The sequence below is a fragment of the Sinohyriopsis cumingii genome, chromosome 2 (assembly GCF_028554795.1).
Source record: "Sinohyriopsis cumingii isolate HCF-2022 chromosome 2, ASM2855479v2, whole genome shotgun sequence".
Taxonomy (NCBI): domain Eukaryota; kingdom Metazoa; phylum Mollusca; class Bivalvia; order Unionida; family Unionidae; genus Sinohyriopsis; species Sinohyriopsis cumingii.
Genome location: NC_142962.1, coordinates 134,780,802 through 134,799,815, shown reverse-complemented (window position 1 = coordinate 134,799,815; position 19,014 = coordinate 134,780,802). Strand labels below are relative to the sequence as shown.

The window sequence follows — 19,014 nt, the reverse complement described above, 5'->3', positions numbered from 1 at the left end:
AACAAGCATCATTTCAACAATGCCTAAACAATTTGACAAACTGAATGATCTTGTTTGGTAATTGTTTAGCCAAGATAGGATTAAAAATATTCCAATTTCTGGCCATATAATCTAAAATCTTTCTCTCATATAAGCACTTAGAGAAGACAATTTTCACATCTTCATAAGCACTGGTAAAGCAAAAACCCATCAAGACTGAAAAAGTTTTTGTGTCCCAAGGATTTTTAGTTTTAACGAGTTTCTCTGTGTGTGTGTGTGTGTGTGTTTGTGTGTGCATATGTTTTTGTGTCCCAAGGATTTTTAGTTTTAATGAGTTTCTGAGTGTGTGCGTGTATGTGCATACGTTTTTGGGTACCAAGGATTTTCAGTTTTGATTGTGTGTGTATGTGTGTGTGTGTGTGTGTGGTTGTACACAGCTGAAAAACTCGCATGGTACCAAGTGAATCAGTTTTAGCAAATTGTAATTAAAGTAATAGATGACTAATATAAGTGTCTTGGATCCTAACACCAGAGTGATCCAGGGTGCTCAAACGCTATGTTCAAACCATAATGATTACCAAGAAATGAAAAATACAACACAAAGTTAATTTATATCATTTGTGTATTAATTAAGATCTAAACACAAAATATCCACTGCATAATATCAAGAACTTTAAACCTTGAAAACATTACAATTTATCTTTGTACATAAAAACAATGACTAATACTATAATGAGCAATAGTTTGTCAACAAGATACTTAGTGAAGAGTTCAGTTATAATATGAATATGGAATTGCAATGAATTTTGCATCCAATCATGACAATGTTATACAGAAACGTAACCGAATTTTCCTGGTGTAAAATGAACATCCAACTGTAAGCAGCTTAGACCCAGATGTGCCATTAGATAATGTACTAGTTGATCAGGGTGTATGCTTTTAACTTGAAATTGTAAGTAGAACAGTGTAGACCCAAATCTGCTAACACATAATGAATAAATCTGTAAATCTGATTCTGCACTGTTGCAGCTGAGTGTGTACTATATAGTAATGTGTTGACCGTCTCAAATACACTAACTTTTTTCTAGCTCATATACACTGACAATTTTCTGTGTTAAAATGTACTAAGAGATGAGTCCAAATACATAGGTCTGAGTTTTTGGCTTTGTTTTTTAATTTAAAGTCAAATCCATATTGAAAACTAATTTTTGGGAGGTTTCCTTTTAAGACTTCTTAACCTACATTTCTTGTAGAGAGGGTTGTTGTTGGGGCACATTTAACATATAATTATGATGTTTATACATCATGGAACTCATAATTCTATAACCAGTCAAGCCAATATCCAAAATAACCAAAGATAGGATAAACAATGAAAAACTGCACATTTTATTTGGTGAAAGGACAAACAATAAAAAACTGCACATTTTTTTTGGTGAAAGGACAAACAATGAAAAACTGCACATTTTTGTTGATGAGCCTCAGAAATAAAAGATATCACACCTTGGAGTATTGACTACAAAAGGATCTTCCTGGATTTCAACGTCAACAAGTTTTGAGTTCTAAGACATATTATACAAGTGTTCAACAGATAGTGTTCAACAAATTCTCAGTCGTTTTTCATTCATGGTACATCAAAGATTCACAAATAGTACAACTGGCAAAGATACACACTCTATAATGGGATGGTCAGTATGATAGGCAAAGATACTCTATAATGGGATGGTCAGTATGATAGGCAAAGATACTCTATAATGGGATGGTCAGTACGACAGGCAAAGATACTCTATAATGAGATGGTCAGTTTGATAGGCAAAGATACTCAATAATGTTGTTGTTGTTGTAGGGTTTAACGCCATTTTTCAGCACACAATAGGCTATACATGGCGGCCAGTATTAATGGTGCAGGAAGAACCCAGTAAAACCCCGGAAAGAACCACCGACCCACGGGAAGCTACTGGCAAGCTTTCTCACATATCCACATTAGCCGAATCTGAGACTCGAACCCATGCAGACAGAGGTGAGATGTCAGTGATCCATAATGAAGAGCGCATTAGACCACTCGGCCACTCGAGGTCCCCTTAATAATGAGATGGTCAGTTTGATGGACAAAGATACTCTATAATGGGAAGGTCAGTATGATAGGCAAAGATACACACTCTATAATGAGACGGTCAGTTTGATAGGCAAGATACTCTATAATGGGAAGGTCAGTATGATAGGCAAAGATACACACTCTATAATGAGACGGTCAGTTTGATAGGCAAGATACTCTATAATGGGAAGGTCAGTATGATAGGCAAAGATACACACTCTATAATGAGATGGTCAGTTTGATAGGCAAGATACTCTAAAATGGGATGTTCAGTATGATAGGCAAAGATACTCTATAATGGGATGGTCAGTTTGATAGACAAAGATACTCTATAATGGGATGTTCAGTATGATAGGCAAAGATACTCTATAATGGGATGGTCAGTTTGATGGACAAAGATACTCTATAATGGGATGGTCAGTATGATAGGCAAAGATACACACTCTGTAATGAGATGGTCAATATGGCTGAAAAAAGTTTTCTTTAGTTTAAAAAGAGAAAAGCATTGTATACTGTATCTGGTACTAGCTTGCCAAATGAAGAATTTAGAGCAAAGAGTCAGTTACTTGATGATAAAATTTTAACTGTTTAAAACACCAGGGAAGAGCTTATAAAGTAAACAAGAGAAAAGAAAAGAAAGGAGCTGATTCAGGAAAAAAATCATTCTTTAGTAAAACTGGAGAATATTTGATATGTAAAATACCCCTTCCTTATACATTAGTTAAAAGTCATAGTTTTTTAAATCCTGCAATAACAGGGAAGAATGTGTCACAGTCTGCCAAGTGTATTCAAGAAACTGATATAGCAACCAAACAAAACATGTCATACATTTTGGATGAATGCAAGCTTTATGAAATGGATAGCGAAAAAATCAGAGCAATGGTAGAAAATAATATAGTAGACCATCTAAGAGATAAATTTTCAGACTAAATATATTGGACGGGAGAAGTAAATTTCCCAATGTAATGCCCCTGAACAACCATCAATGGAATTCACAAGGCTGTTGTTGTTGTAGGGTTAAATGCCATTTTTCAGCACATGATAGGCTATACATGGCGGCCAGTATCAATGGTGGAGGAAGAACCCGGGAAATCCCCGGAAAGAACCACCGACCCTCGAGAAGCTACTGGCAAGGAATTCACAAGGTACAGACATTGCTATTTTTCTGTCCTTTTTTTGCCCATCTCATTATAAAGTAACTTTGCCTATCATACTGACCATCCCATTACATAGAGAAATATTCTGTTCTACTTTATGGTAAACCAGAGTATATACCTTTCACAAAGAACTTGAAGATATGGAAGTCTCTGCAGATTGGTTTTATCAAAATCAAAGTAAATAAGGATGCATTTTGATGCAGAAATTGAAAATGTGAAGCAAGATAACATAAAAGCAGAGAAAGAAGCAAGAAGTGAAAAAGGCAAAAACACTAGAATCAAAGGAAAGGGAGTTAATGCCTTTGAAAACAAAGTCAAGTTACACGTGGATAGTGCAGAGTATCTCATAAAAGGAGACAGGAAGAAACCGGATATGGCTCATAAAAAGAATCATTGAGATCAGGCCCTGATCCTTGCTAAAAGGGGAGGCTGTATCAAAATGAAAAATAAAGGGCAAAAAAGACAGAAATAGCAATGTCTATTTGTGTACCAAATGCAAAAGTACAAGCATAATATGCACTTAAGAATTAACAATAGCTAAGACTACTGTATAATGTATGCATGGCCCATTCTGCTTTCAGTTAATCATATCTGAAGGCTTTTTGCTTTTCAGTTCCTAACTGGTGATAGTTTTGTTTATAATCAATCAGTGTGTAGCCAACTAAGTTTGTTGTTTGCTTTTACAACTCTATTCTTTTTTCAGGACCTGGCCTATCGATAGAAGAATACGTTTCCATTAAAAGCAAGTAACTATGAATACTTTGCCTGTGCAGTCCCTTGTCCTGCTAATATTTTTAACTTTTTATGAGCCGTGACAATTGTCTGTAACCATCTAAAGTTTCTAATTAGCAAGATTGTGCTGCAGATCAATCAGTTGTCTTCATTCTGTATTTCACAATGGGTATATGCCTTAACCGTTTCTTTTTGCTTTTGCTTAGCTTCAACAACTGGGCACAGCAAAACAAACATGATGATTCCTGAAAACACCATCTTAAATAATCAGACCTACAAATATGAGAATGCTTTTGTTTCTTTTTTCCTGAGAAAATTAAATTATGTTTTTTTCATGTGAATTGTAATTTCTCTCCCTTTATTAAAATGTGGACTTTGATGGCTGTAATAAATGGTGGACACGGACGGCTGTAAAGGAAGTGCACATCCAACAACTGTCCAAGAGTGGGGGCAAAATCTGACCTATAATCCTACATAACTACATCGTCTTGCATCAAAGTCTATTAAAAGCTCCTTGTAATTTTAGTTCCTGATCAACCATTACTGAAGACTATGTTGTTGTGCTTAACTTTGTTACAGTGGGCTAGATAGATACCTGAAATATTTCTGCACCTGTTTTGCACTCAGATGCCAAATCATGAAGATACATAGATAAACCAATCTTTATATGCTGCTCATTTTTACTTTCAGCTGTCTTTCCCTAAAAATAAACACGTACATTTTTACATTTGCTATTAATCATCATTACTACTGTCATAATCTGTGAGAAATATGCATGTAAAATAAGAAGACAAGGTACTGCATTGTCAAGCCCACAATGCATTGCTGTAGAAAATGTGTAACCTTGACCCCAGTGTTGAAAGGCTGGATAAAGCATGTCACTGAGCTTCATAATGATTCATACAAAATATGAAGAAATTCCATCAAAGGGTTTAAGGAAATATATGCAAATGAAAACTTTAACAAACCAAAGACAAATTTCTTTGACTGAGCTTGACTCCATGGTTAAACGGGTAAACAAGTCTGTTTCATAATGAACTGACTTAGCTTCATAACAATTAACCCCATGTATGAAGAAAATATATTAAGACGTTTATAAAATATAGTGAAGAAAACAAAATTTGAATCAAAACACTAACACAAATTTCTATGACTGTGACATTATATTCAAGGTCATATGTTTGATTTAAGGTATTGTAGAATTAACAATCTGAGCTTTTAAATGATTTATGCCAAATATGATGAAAATCTATTAAGGGGATTATGAAATATATGAAAATCTAAAACCTGAACCAAAGCCTTAACAAACTGTTGATGGTGATGCCTGAAAAGTAACTGCTATGTTTTGCTTCTTACTAGTGTATGCTTGACAAAAATTAAATCATCCACTTTTACCATTTACTATATAGTGCAGCTTAAGTTTACAGCGCTTTTTATAATACAGCAAATGCTTGTGGTATAGGCCTTGATATGGGTCTGGGGTGTTAAGTAATAATGATCTACATGAAACAACCCAAGTCCATGTGGTGGCAGGCCAAAGTGAAAACAGGTTGGATCAAAGCATGGTGAATTCATCAGGTCTTTGTGGCAGATGATTGCATGAGTCATGTGAGTCTAATTGTTGTTGGGAATAATAGCTGTACAGTCAGTTCAAAAAAGGTTATTGGATTTGACTGTAAGTCTAAATGAATTACAAAAGCTTTAGTTATCAGTCAATATTTGTGGTACATCTGAATCTGAGGTAAACTAAGCACCAGTGTCCTGTCTCTGTTTAATGTTTATCTGGCAGAAGGTCAGAGCTGTGGAGGTGATTCAAATTGTGCTGCACTGGCCTGAGCCAAGAGGTTTATTGCTGAAATGGCTTCTGCATCTCCTACATCCCCAACACACTCCACCTCATACTGAACGGCAGTCTGGCCTACTGTCACCTCTCCCTGCTGACCAGCTAGGGATATCTCTGCCTGACTGGTGGTATAAGCATACAAATTTCCACTGGAACCACTGGAAGATAAAGCAATCACTGCAGGGGATCTGTGGTAATCTCCTGCTGCCTTTGGGTCCACTATGTAACTCTGACCATCACTTGATACATGTAACAATGTCTGCTCCTCCATGCCTGGATCCTGAATATGGAGAATAGTTGTCTGGGTACGATCATCATACTGCTGGAATAAATGTTTCTGGTCTGCAGACATCTCAAGAACTATTTTCTCCTCAGAGGCATCATGTTCATACTGAACTACAGTCTGGTCACCACCTGCTGTAATTAAACCAGGCTGCTCAATCTCAACCACCATGGTATCTGTGAGTGAATCTCCCATATGACTAGCAAGCATCCTTTTAACTTCCTGTTCAATAGCTGGGTCCACCACCCGCAAGTTTCCGCTAGCATCCTGTTGGAGGACAATCCTAGTTTTGAATGAGTCTGTTTCATGATCACTTTCATATGTTTCCTCCTCTTCCCCTGAATCTCTCTCTTCCTTGACTGCTGTCATGTTTGCACCTGTCGAATTCCTGTAGCGGGACTTTCGCCCTTTCACTACATCTGCCCCACCTCGATGCTGCTGCATATGACATGTCAGATATTCTTTCCTGTAGAAACACTTCCCACACAGATCACACACATGGTTTTTGACACCCATGTGGTGGGATAGAAAATGACGCTTGAGACTTCCTGTGAATGACACACAAAAAATTCCAGAGTACACCTGCTGAAGTATAGATTTCACAAAATTATGTCAAGCATCACATCTTATAATTACATGATACAGTTGAACCTGCTACAATGACCACTACATATAGTTACCACTTAGGTACTTAGTTCATGCTCAGTATGTTCAATTTATACATAAATTAATGTTTACCTGCATATAAAAACCAACTGTTCCTGATAACCATGTGAGACCAGACCCTGGAATACTTAACGAGTATTATATATTTGATGACAGTATTATTCTGTATGCATGCACAGTTTTCATACCTCAAAGAATTTAAAGTCAACATAATAAACTGTTGACAATGATGCTCATATTAAGCGTCAGAACAGTTTAGTTAGGCATTGTTGGGTTAGATTTGTTTTGGTTAGGCATTGTTTGGTTAGATTTGTTTTAGTTAGGTATGGCTTGGTTAGATTTGTTTTGGTTAGGTATTGTTTGGTTAGATTTGTTTTAGTTAAGTATGGCTTGGTTAAATTTGTTTTGATTAGGTATGGTTTGGTTAAATTTGATTTGGTTAGGTCTGGTTTGGTTAAATTTGATTTGGTTAGGTATGGTTTGGTTAGATTTGGTTTGTTTGGCATGGTTTGATTAGGTATCATTTGGTTAGATTTGGTAAGGTAGAGTTTGGTTTGGCATTTTAAAGCACAGCAACACAAGTATTATTTAGTGCCAGACCAATTGCAGTAAAGTCCCTTGCCCAAAAACACACCACAGTATCCAACCTGGGCTGATCCGATTGTAGGATTGTAGCACAAACCCATTATTTTGTTGTTGCAAGTTTGATACGCAAACAACTGCTTCCTTAAGAAGAAACTGAGATTTTATCCAAATGCTGAAGCTGTCCTAAGTTTAGGGTCACCATTAGTTAAACAAAAAAACGGTATAGTGCTTCTCCAGATAACTTACAATCATCATCTGTGTGAATGCTAGTGTCTGAGGTATAGGGGGTTTCATGGTTAGTATCTCCCCTTGAAAAGACCAGAGGGCATCTCGGTGCAACTCACTTCCAGATAGTTCAAGCAATTAAGATGGCAGATGTAGATCAAGAAAATGTGACAGACCGCTCACATTATGCAAGCAGGATTGATATACACTATCTTAAAAAGAAATTCTATCAATATTTGATCAACTGTTTTTACATCTTTTATTTTTTTCCCAATAACTTGCGCTGCTCACAGCTTTCAAATAAATATTCTCTGACCATTTCAGAACTTTGGTATCTTTCCATTACCACCTTATACTCTAGTTTGTATTATTTGATTGTGTGAAAGTGTATCGCTGCATAAAAAGTTCTTGCAATTTAACTCGCTTGAAGAATAATAAAAATATGTTTATTTTTTACAGCTACAATCATATCAGTGAATGGAGGTTGAACAATGACGAGAAAAAATTCTAACTTCTTAAGGTTCTTTTATTATTGATTTAGACTGTAGCTTTTCTATTAATGTTCATTATATTTTTCATGAATGCACAAATGTCAACCTGGTTTGAACAGTCAGGTGCACGTACGAGTCTCCTTGATGATTAATTTTATTTCCATGAATGGTTGGAAATTTTAGAGTATACAATTTGGAGAAATATTGATGTTAGACACACTAAGCATGTATAGAACATTTGTGGCTACCTATCTGCCTGTCTGTCTGTATGTATGTCTGTCTCCTTTCATCTGGTGCATGGGTATGTATGTCCTCGAATGAATGTGTGTTCGCATAATTATATTACATAAACATATTTCTGGTTAAAAACGAGTATAAAATTATGCTACGATAGAAAGAGTGACTGATAGATAAAGACAACAAATATGAATATTTGTGAGTATCCATTTATTATTGACTTGTAGAACATGTTCTTAAAAACAGTCTCTTTTTTTAAATAATACTGTTTGCAATTGTACATCTGGTCACACGGATCAATATTGATTTAAAAGGCGAACCAAAGTAATAGGGCAGAATCTGTGAAATAATTGGATCTTTAAAACTTACATATTTGATGCAAGGAAAGTTCAATTGAATTAAACTAATTCTAAGAAGGTTGTTCTAGATGAATTTGCTGGTGGCAATCAGAAATGTTGTCTAAAGACCCCAGCAAATTTGAGAGTTATTATGTGTCAGCATAAGCAAAGAAAAATCATGCTGAAAGTTATTGCATTTATCGTCCGTTACTTGATGTTTCAAAAGTCAAAAAGAAAATGAAAAAAAAACGTCATTGGGAATGCTATTTAATCTGAATATTGTATGATATTTACACCCAAATATGAATAAATATTCCGTCTGCATTAATTACATTCCTTTATCGTTATGATAGCTAATGTAATTATTGCTTTGTTAAGTTCCTCTGAATACATTAAAACACTGTGTTCCATTTTTTTAAAAACTCGTTTCTGGTTTAAAATATTCAGCATTACAAATCAGCTGATGTATCGAATTTGTGTAATAATTTTCTTATCAACCTTGTGTTATAACTTTCTTAACTCATGTTATACACGAACTATTAGCCTTGCAAAAGTAACTGAGAAAGAAGAATATATCAACATATGAAAAATGCAAATTGTTGAGATTGTTTTCATTAAAGTTATGTTATATAACCAAAAATGTGCAATAACTGTTTAAAGTTGGAGAGCAAAGTGAAATGTTCCTACAAATGTATCTGAAATTATGGATAATGGATCTATATTATCAGGTATGGACAGTGTATTTAATTTAATTATCATTAAAGTATGGAAAATAAATTCTATTTAATTATCTGATATAATGTAAGTATGGACACTGAATCTAATTATCTGATTTAATGTCTATAATTATTCTCCTAGTATGAACAAAAGATGTTGACATATATAATTGATTCATTGGTTTAACCATAAGGATCTGTAGTACAGCTAAGATTCCTTCCTTTGTTGACTTTATGTTTCACTAACCAAGTGTAGAAAGGTGAACTATCCAGAACTGGAAATTTTTTGTGGGCATGCGCATTGGAGCTATGGGAGGTAATTTTAGGTGCTATGATTAGTAACTCCATTGCAACCATGAAACCCCCAATAAACCAAACTACTGAATGCCACAGTATCTCAGGTATGAACCAAACTACTGAATGCTACAGTGTCTTAAATAGAAACCAAACTACTGAAACTAATGAAACTCCCATGCAAGGACACAAATTATTGACTATTGTATTAACTAAATGTTTACCCCTTTATTTCTTTAAGATTTGTATTGACTGGCAAGGATTTATCACTTAATTGCAAACAATATCCACATATTAAATATGACACTACATATTTCCAGAATCTATGCGTTGCCAAAATTAAAGAATAAAACGCTCTGAAAATTGAACATGTCATGTTATACAAAGCTAGTTTGTATAATGAAGCTTATATGATGTAATATATATTTAAGTATGTCTATAAGGGACTAATCTCTATCCTTAACGGCCAATAGCCCTTTATATACAGGGCAACTGATATGAAAATGAACAAATGGAACCTGTACATATTGTCTTGTTTGTGTGTGTGTCGTTTATACTTAAGTGTCTACGGGATCAGGTTTCACTTATGTGTGTATATGATAGAAAGAGCAGACAATGAGTGACTTACTCTGGTAGCTGAATATCTTGCTGCACTCTGAGCACTTGAACTCTGTTTTGAGGTTAATGTGCTTGTTCAACCTGTGTCTCTCCAAAAGATGTCTGTGGGCAAACATTCTGTTACAGAACTCACACTTGACTGGCATACCCCCACCCCTGTCATGGGTTCTTAGATGGGACTTTAGGCTTCCAATACTTGGGAAGCCCTTGCCACACTGATTACACCTGAAATTTAAAGACTGTATCATGTAAACTCATAAGAATGGACAAAACATTTAATTAAACTCTTGTGATTCTATTCGGGGAGGAGGTTTACAGCAGAAGAAACCAACTTCATCTCTTAAGGGAAGTCCAATTAATCACGTACTGTCTTGACCCAACAAAATTTATCGGCATTCATACAATGGCCATCATAGTAATGAATGACTTGAGGCCCATGCTAACAGTAAATTATCTCACTTTTGAAAGCAAAAGCATTCATACCATCCCCCTCCTGGGTCATTTACTGTCATTCTGTGACACTACTACTTTACAAGAAGGAAAGGAAAAGTCCACAGCTTTGAAGGTTGAAACAGTTTAGTCAATTTAAGTAGTGTATAAGAAGATTAGCCCTTGATATCACTAAAGTTTAACATTTGTCCAAAAAGGGGCCAGGTAGATGAAGAAAGAAAATCCTAGATCTGTTTCAACCTGAAGCGGGTGATGTTAAAAGTTTATTTCTTGGTGAAGGTCTATATACTCTGATGACATTGTTTTCAAACTTACAGGTATGGGAGATATCCATCATGTTTCCGGGTATGAATCCTTAGAGTCTTGTTATTGGTGAATTTCTTACCACATTTCTCACACTGGAAGGGCTTTAGACCTGTGTGCTTGTACATGTGCACTGAAAAAGGCAGAGAGATTAAAGCCATAAATTTATCATTTCATGTTTCATGAAATGAATTACAGAATTTCAATCTCTGTTTTTCACTTCAGTGAGAAGATATGACAGCTGGGTTGGTGGAGTGTCAAACTCATAATCCAAGGGCAGTGTCTGCCATGGCCATGATTGGTAAGATGACCTTTTAAGGTCTTGTATACATATTGCTGGCTTTGTCATTTTCCTTCACAGCACTGTGATTGTTAAACTTGTATAAGCATTAGCATTTTCGAATATTTAACAAGATAATATTACTTGCAACTAAGTAATTTTACATGCAAACTCTCACAGCACTAAAATACACCCAGGTAAAATTGAAACTTCATATCTACGAGGTCAAACCATATTGATCATGTTATTCTGAGGTGTGCAGCAATTGTTGGTTTTTACATTCTAATGATAAATGCAAGTCAGCAGCACTTCAAAATTCTGCTGCATAAAATTACAACATATTTTCTCCAAGAAGGAAGTCTGCAAATCACCACAAACATTGATAACTAATCATCTTTATTCAGGTCAGTACTGAATTATATGTAACAAGTATTTAAGTTAACAAAGATTTTGGTATTAAAATGGTGCCTTTAAAATGTGAGAAAAAAAATTCATACATTTTTACCTTTATTTCTACCCAAATCATTCTATTAGGAAGAGGAGGTTGCTGGATATTAAATATGACTGTGTGCAACTTATTCCATACAAGTGTGTATTGCTAAATGTAATGTCGAGCTAATTACTTACTGGCAAACTTGATAGGTCCATGCACCACTTTGTCACAGACTGTACACCTCAGGGTTGGTCGTGGAGTTTTTGAGCTCTTTGTACTGCCTGGAGTATAGTCTGGGTCATCTTTTCCTGACTTGATGGGACTTACTATAGCATCTCCAGACTTCATCATTCCAACTTCCTCCTCGTCCTCATCTTCCTCCTCATTCTCCTCTTCATCCTCTGCTTCTTCCTCCACAACCTCCTCCTCATGTGCTTCCGCAATGTCCAGATCCAACTCCATTCCACTCTTCTCAGAGTAAGAAAGAATGGACCTTACAGCTGCAAGGGTCACTGGATCACTCAACTTTCTCTTGTCAATTTTAACTGGAGTTTTGGGCTGCAAGATTGATATCATGTTTATAATGCTTGATCCTCAATACCATCCAACCAAGTTAAATGAAGATTTGAAGAGCACTGAACTATGATGTACAAGTAACAAAATGCTAAGTGAATAGTAAAAACCACAGTCCTGAAATTGGTTCACACAGACCAAAAGTACCATGATATAAAATATTATGAATACAACCAATGAAAATATTTATTGGGATTTTTTTTTAAAGCATTTATGTTGATGATGTTATTACCAGAACATTGATACCAATATCTCATTATAGTCTAATTCTGGCAATAAACCAATCCATATTTTTGCTTTAATACATTTTCAAGTATATTTCTACATAATACAAGAAGACATTCATAAATTATATATCCTAGTCTATTACTATACCTCTTCTAATGTAGAGGTCTCTGGCTCAGCTGGGATTTGTGTGAGTGTGTTATCCTGAACAGATTCATCTACAGGTTTGACTGCCTCCATGCCTTGGTTGTCTTTGGTACCATCTTGCTGAACTTGAGTCCCAGTCTTAATACCATTCACCAATTTAGTGCTTCCTTCTCCTGCATTTATAGTATCTGTGGATGTCGGTGATGCTAATTTTTGTGCTTCTGAGGTACTTGTATTGGCCTCATCTGATTCATCAATCGTTAGTCCTGCTTTGTCTTGTTTTGCTGGAGATATCTCATTGCTAACATAATCCTCTAGCATGGATAGTAAGGATAGCACTGCATCATCCATCTTAGGGTCCTACAAAAACATATATCAGGCTTACTATGATGTCAAACCTGCTTTAAAGGTCAATTCTACAAAGCAATCACCTGCCTTCAATAGCCACTTGGTTCCTTACACCAAGTTACCATGGAAGTCAACTCTTAGAATAAAATATGTTGCTCCTATAATACTTACCTTATCATAATACTTTAGTACATCTACTCCTTCTTAAATCTGGCTACTGAAGGCTACTACTGATATTCACATCTTTTGGCTTGTTTCATGAACAGAAGTGCTAACAGGCTGTCTGCTTCCCACAGTAAAGTCAGACTAGAGTGGTCTCCCCTTAAATAGAGGGAATGATGACAAATCCTGACACCTATTAGTTATAACTGGAGAGATGTGCACAGTCTTCCAGAGATCTAACTGTAAGAAGGGCTTACAAGGGTGTGCACATATTGTAATTAGATATGCATGACAAAGAAACATGTTTTCTCTTACATTAGTAGCTGAAAAATATTGGCATGCAAAATGATCGTCACTAGTCCATGGGTCTTAAGCTTCAAGGCCACTGAAGTTTTAATCACGAGTCAAGCCAAGGCCCAGCCAACAAAACAAAACTCTGGAATCAAATAGAATAAACAATACTTACCTAGCACCAGAACTATGAAGGGGGATTCAATTTACTGATATATCATTTGCATGGCAAGGAACAAAAACCTCTCAAAATTAACACAATAACACTCCATTAATGCAAGGATCAAGGAGATAAAAACTCAATCAATACAAAAAAAAGATGAATACAAAGGCAAATATCAATGAACAGTACAGCACATGTGTGTTGCATAAGTCACCTGATGAAGAAGTCAGTCTGGGATCATGTTCCTGGAAGAGCTTGGACTGGGGAATAAGAGTTCATCATGTTTCCCACCAAGTTTTCTGAATTAGTCAGCAGACATATTTACTTACTTCTGTAAGGCTGGAAATCCGAGGGTAAGGGAAAAGACATATTTAGTGAGACAAGGTCAGAGTCTACCCAGGTTTTCAATCTGTAGCTGGTGTCTGGAACACATCACTCCAGCTCATTGTAAGGAGGACTGCAAACATAACTCCAGTGGGTAATGATTTGACTGTGAGGGGTGAAAGAACCAAGTCAGTGTGGATCAGGTGATTCTGTCAGTACTGTGAGGTAGGAATGAACTTTAGCCTGACCCTGATGTGGTGGACTTGAATGTGGATCTGATGACAAGAGCAACACCTGTGAAAATCCCACATGGAAAGAAAAAGGTCTGTGACTGGGTTATCTCCTGGCTTCTGAAAGTAATACATGTTAGATGAAATAAAATGAATATTCTTTCAAGATAACATCTCCCGACTCAGTATATATGTAGGGGACCAATATATATGGATGTTGGTTGGTTGGTTTTTATAGCACTTTTAACATATTACTGACTGTATCGCTGTCAAGGAAATAAGATTCAAATGCATTTCCCAAGTAATTATATGAAGGCAGGTGACCCAGACTGGCCTGGGTAGATATCAAATCAGTGATACTTAGGTTATTGGTATGACTCTCTACTGTGACTCCCTTTGATACTTTGATACACAGCACTCTTAATGGGGAAAACCAACTTGGAATGAGGATAGAAAGTGGACAAGTCATGCTGCCTCCATACAAATTAAAATGTCCATCAGTTTATTCTTCAGCAAGATATGTGCCATGAAATCAGGAATATATTCCCATTTGCTAAGATAATATGTTAATATAAACAATTTTTTTAATCATTAAGTGTCATTGACAAAGTTTTAGTCATCAGCAAAAATAGAAGGGTGATCCGCAGGATCTGAGAGTAGAGAGGTTTGCAGCAGCAATGAGAAAACCAAAAGGCAAAGAGATTTCCAGCCTAAGATATGACTCTTCAAGGGTGAACCACTGAGGTGACACTCAAGATATGTTTAGGTGGAGACAAACTCAGAAATAAAACAAAGCTTGGAACCCCATGCCCAGATGAATGACAAGATGGGACTGAAGGAAATTTGTCCTTGTTGACAAGGAATCCCTGATAAAAACAAAAGTAAAACAAGTGGTTTTGTTTCTTGCTAAATTGGGATTCTCATCATGTGGTTTGGATCTGCAAGTTCTTTCACCCCAACAGTGTTGTGGATAGATCTTAGGGTTTTCTTTCCAAGCTAAACTCAAGTGACAAAAAGTGACAAAAAGATATTAGCTGAGAGAGCAATGATTTTAAAAAGGCCTGGAATAATGAGTTGTGTTGTGTTGCGAGTTGTGAGTTGTGAAGGAATTTGGCTGTTCTTTTTATAAAAGTGTATATTCCAGTTAGAACCAATTCAAAGCAAGTTCTGTGGTGAAGAGTAAAGACAAACACACTATCCTTGGAATATGAGAAAAAGGAAAACAAAGAAATGCCTTAATTTTCTCTAAGCATGAAGCTGTGAATATAAGATGGGTTGATAATAATTGTTCTCTTCTTGTATTATGTCCAGAATTGCTGGTCTGGCATAAGGTTTGTCCTTCTGTGACCTGTTTTCTGACCTTGTCAATCTGGCCATAAAATAAAAGGTTGTAAGACAGAAAATGTGATCTGAGGAAAGGAGTGCAACTCTTTACGCGAGCTAAAGCTTAATGGATGCAGCTACAGCACTGGAGAGGAAGTGCTGAGTTGCCCTTTGAGTATGTGAACCATGTGCAAGACTGACCAACAGACACTGAAGTTGTCTAGGCTATGTTCAAGTTGCTCAAATACAGACATCAAGACCAAGATGAGCATAGAGCCAATCACTGCAACACTGCTGGTCAGCTGATGCATTCTGGGCCATGCACAAAATGGAAGCTTTGTCAACAGCTGAGACTTCATCTTCAGAGTAGGTTTCTTTTAACAAACCTGGCTAAAGGTGATTGAAGTCATCACTGCAGAAGAAGGGTCAACTGAAACTTGTTGCAGCATAAGAAGATTTAACTGGAAGACTATTGCATGTAATGTAGAGAAGTCTAGGTCTATCCAGGACAATGTCAGATTGAGAGAGAAGGATAATACTTACGAGTGTGTCCTCAAATTGAATCCATTAGGTGGCAAAGAACCCTCCAAAGGTAGCAAAATGTGAATTGGAAAAGCATGATATCAGGAAAAGTGAATGATGTTGGGAGTCTGTCCAAGCTGGAACATGGTTATCTTCAGGCACTCACCTAAGAGTCACCAAAAGGTCAATGGCAGGTACTGTATGTTCATGAAGGAGAAGTTGCCATAAACAGCACTGGGTTGCAACATAACTTCAAGTGGTGATAGACCTGTCCAGTAGGGGTTCACTGTGCTTTCACCAAATTTGGTGATGGTTTTATGCTATGTGTCCATGATACTGCTGGAACTGGTTAAGGTATGACCAAGTGTCAGTTCCTGTTTGTTTTGGGACAAAGACTGGGTATATCAGCAACTCAGTCCCTCATATCCAATCTCAGTTGTTGATGACAAAGATCAAGGATGTGCCAGAGCTGACAACATGGTTCAGAACCAGCCAATTTCTGGTGCCATAATCCAGACTACTAAGAAATGAACATTGATTAGGTATATCTCCCAATCAGATCACCATACCAAGTCCTGGAAGTCCAAGGCATGCTGGGGCTGATGAAGTCCACAGGCTCCCTTTACCGATCACTGCCATCTCACATCTATCCATGTGGCTTCGAGTCTTCAGCTTTGCCAATGTGGGTATGTGAGAAAGCTTGTCAGCAGCTTTCCGTGGGTCAATAGTTCTTACTGGGCTTTTCCCGGGTTCTTCCTCCACCAGTTTTACTGGCTGCCATGTACATTTATCATTAGCTGAAAAATGGTATTAGGCCCACAAAAACAGAACATACATTACATGTATAGTCTGAACTGCACCTCATAAATATATTAGATATATAGTATTATGTATATTTAATTTGCAGTTTTTGTTAGTTTTTAAAAAAAAAAATCTTTAACTGATTACATGCAGAAGAAAACTGTATTTTGCACTTGATCTTGTTTCTACCTGACCATTGATTTTTTTTAATTCTGTAAACAACTATTAATACAAGGCTAAATTTTTCTCTATGAGTATGGGTTAACTAAAAGGTTATTATCTTTGCCTGAGTAAACATGTGGAACCTTCCAAAAAATTTCCATTACATTTTTTTGTTATGAAAATGCTTATTGTGACTCGAGGTCACTTAGCGAACTACATAATCCTGTTTTTCTAGAAATTATTCCTTTGATCTGGCAGAATCAGTTGTATTATTGTTTTACCAGTGTTTTATTTGGGCTGGAATTAATTTATTCAAACTGTTTAATTCAAGTGATCCTTCTCTGGAAATACAAAGTGCTCAAAAATAATATCTTGGAAATAGAGACTTGGATATATAGTGAAATTTCAAACAAGGGTGTACGCTTGGATTGTATTATTGTGATTCAACAAAAAACTGTTGGCACAACACACATGGGTCACCACAGTCATATCAACACTTGCAGTATTAAATTTATTTTGGATTATCATTAAACTTTTTTCAGAATTTTATTAGGTCTTGTCTTAGAAGTTGTAGGATTATTTGGGATTTATTTCACAATACCATAAGATATTTTTGCTATTTTCACTTTCTATTTTATGGAAATAAATTACTGGTTGAATTTTACAAAAATTATTGGTTCTCACTTTTTTATTACATATTTTCAGACCACAGAGTCATAATAACAGGTAAAATGATTGTCTTAAGCCAGCTTAATCTGCTGACATTTCAGGCACTTAATAAGGCCCATTTAGTTGACACATTCAACTAGTCAGATCAGAACACTGACAGCTTAATCTGCTGACATTTCAGGCACTTAATAATACCCATTGTGTTGATACATTCAACTAGTCAGATCAGAACACAGACAGCTTAATCTGCTGACATTTCAGGCACTTAATAATGCCCATTGTGTTGACACATTCAACTAGTCAGATCAGAACACTGACAGCTTAATCTGCTGACATTTCAGGCACTTAATAATGCCCATTGTGTTGACACATTCAACTAGTGTGATCAGAACACTGACAGCTTAATCTGCTGACATTTCAGGCACTTAATAAGGCCCATTGTGTGACACATTCAACTAGTGTGATCAGAACACTGACAGGTGAAATTAGTATCCCAATGAACTTATTTTTTTGGGGTTGTCACAAAATGGCAAAAAAAATTACATGAAAAATCTTACAACAGGCTTTAACAAATGAACTGCTTCATATAATAAATAAATAAGGTCATGTACAAAGTTGACTTGAAAGTACTAAGGATCGTAGGGCAGGTAATTACATTGGTGCCAATACACTTTTGTCATAGATGAAAAAGTTAAGCTATTTAAGTGCAAAATCTTCATCAATGATGCAGACAAAGCAAGAAATATATAACTAGTAATATTAAACTTCTTGAGATGAGAAAACTTCAAATAATCACTCAACTCATGAAAATGCAGAAGTGAATTCAGTATCTGTGAGGCCTCAAGAATACTCCTGCTTCCAAGCATAAGGAGAAACAACTGACAATAGGACCTGGCACAACCTTCTAAGTGGAGACATTTCAGCTTGCCTTCCAACTAGGCAAGCAGATGATCTTTTAGCAATTTTGCTACTAAAACTACCCAAAAGATATGGCAAACATCCTTTTTGATCTTGGGAGGGGAGATTTTTCATGAAATAGAGATTTTCCTATTGAATTATGATAGTGTAATGCATCGAAGAAATAAACCTCTCAAATGCAGTAACCTTTCTAATGAGGCAACTGTGTTATTTTCCAGAGGTAACTGTTAAGTTAGGTCTGGATGTACTAATAGGCTGACTAAAGAGAATAAGCAATTTATCCTTCTAGTAAAATAATGTCAGTTCATATTTGCAAGCAAAATATTTGAGGTTCTGTGAAAAAAAAGGACACATCTTTGTCAAAACTTAAATCTGTAGCATTCGGAAGGTGTTTTATTGCTGCCACAGAAAAACCAGTATTTGAAGGGTTGTTC

The 19,014-nt window shown here is 36.1% G+C and overlaps 1 protein-coding gene across 1 annotated transcript in view; it reads right to left on the bottom strand.

The window, feature by feature from the left end:
• Positions 1-583: 583 nt before the first annotated feature.
• The window catches only part of LOC149805886 (uncharacterized), a 52,001-nt gene continuing 33,570 nt past the window's right edge, over positions 584-19,014 (bottom strand). Inside the window, exons 11-15 of the mRNA XM_089950632.1 lie at positions 12,671-13,027; positions 11,917-12,280; positions 11,022-11,142; positions 10,267-10,481; positions 584-6,634 (exon numbers count right to left, since the gene is read on the bottom strand). Of these exons, the coding sequence (XP_089806758.1) occupies positions 5,754-6,634; positions 10,267-10,481; positions 11,022-11,142; positions 11,917-12,280; positions 12,671-13,027 (1,938 nt within the window). The 3' untranslated portion in view covers positions 584-5,753. The remainder of the gene's footprint in view (positions 6,635-10,266; positions 10,482-11,021; positions 11,143-11,916; positions 12,281-12,670; positions 13,028-19,014) is intronic.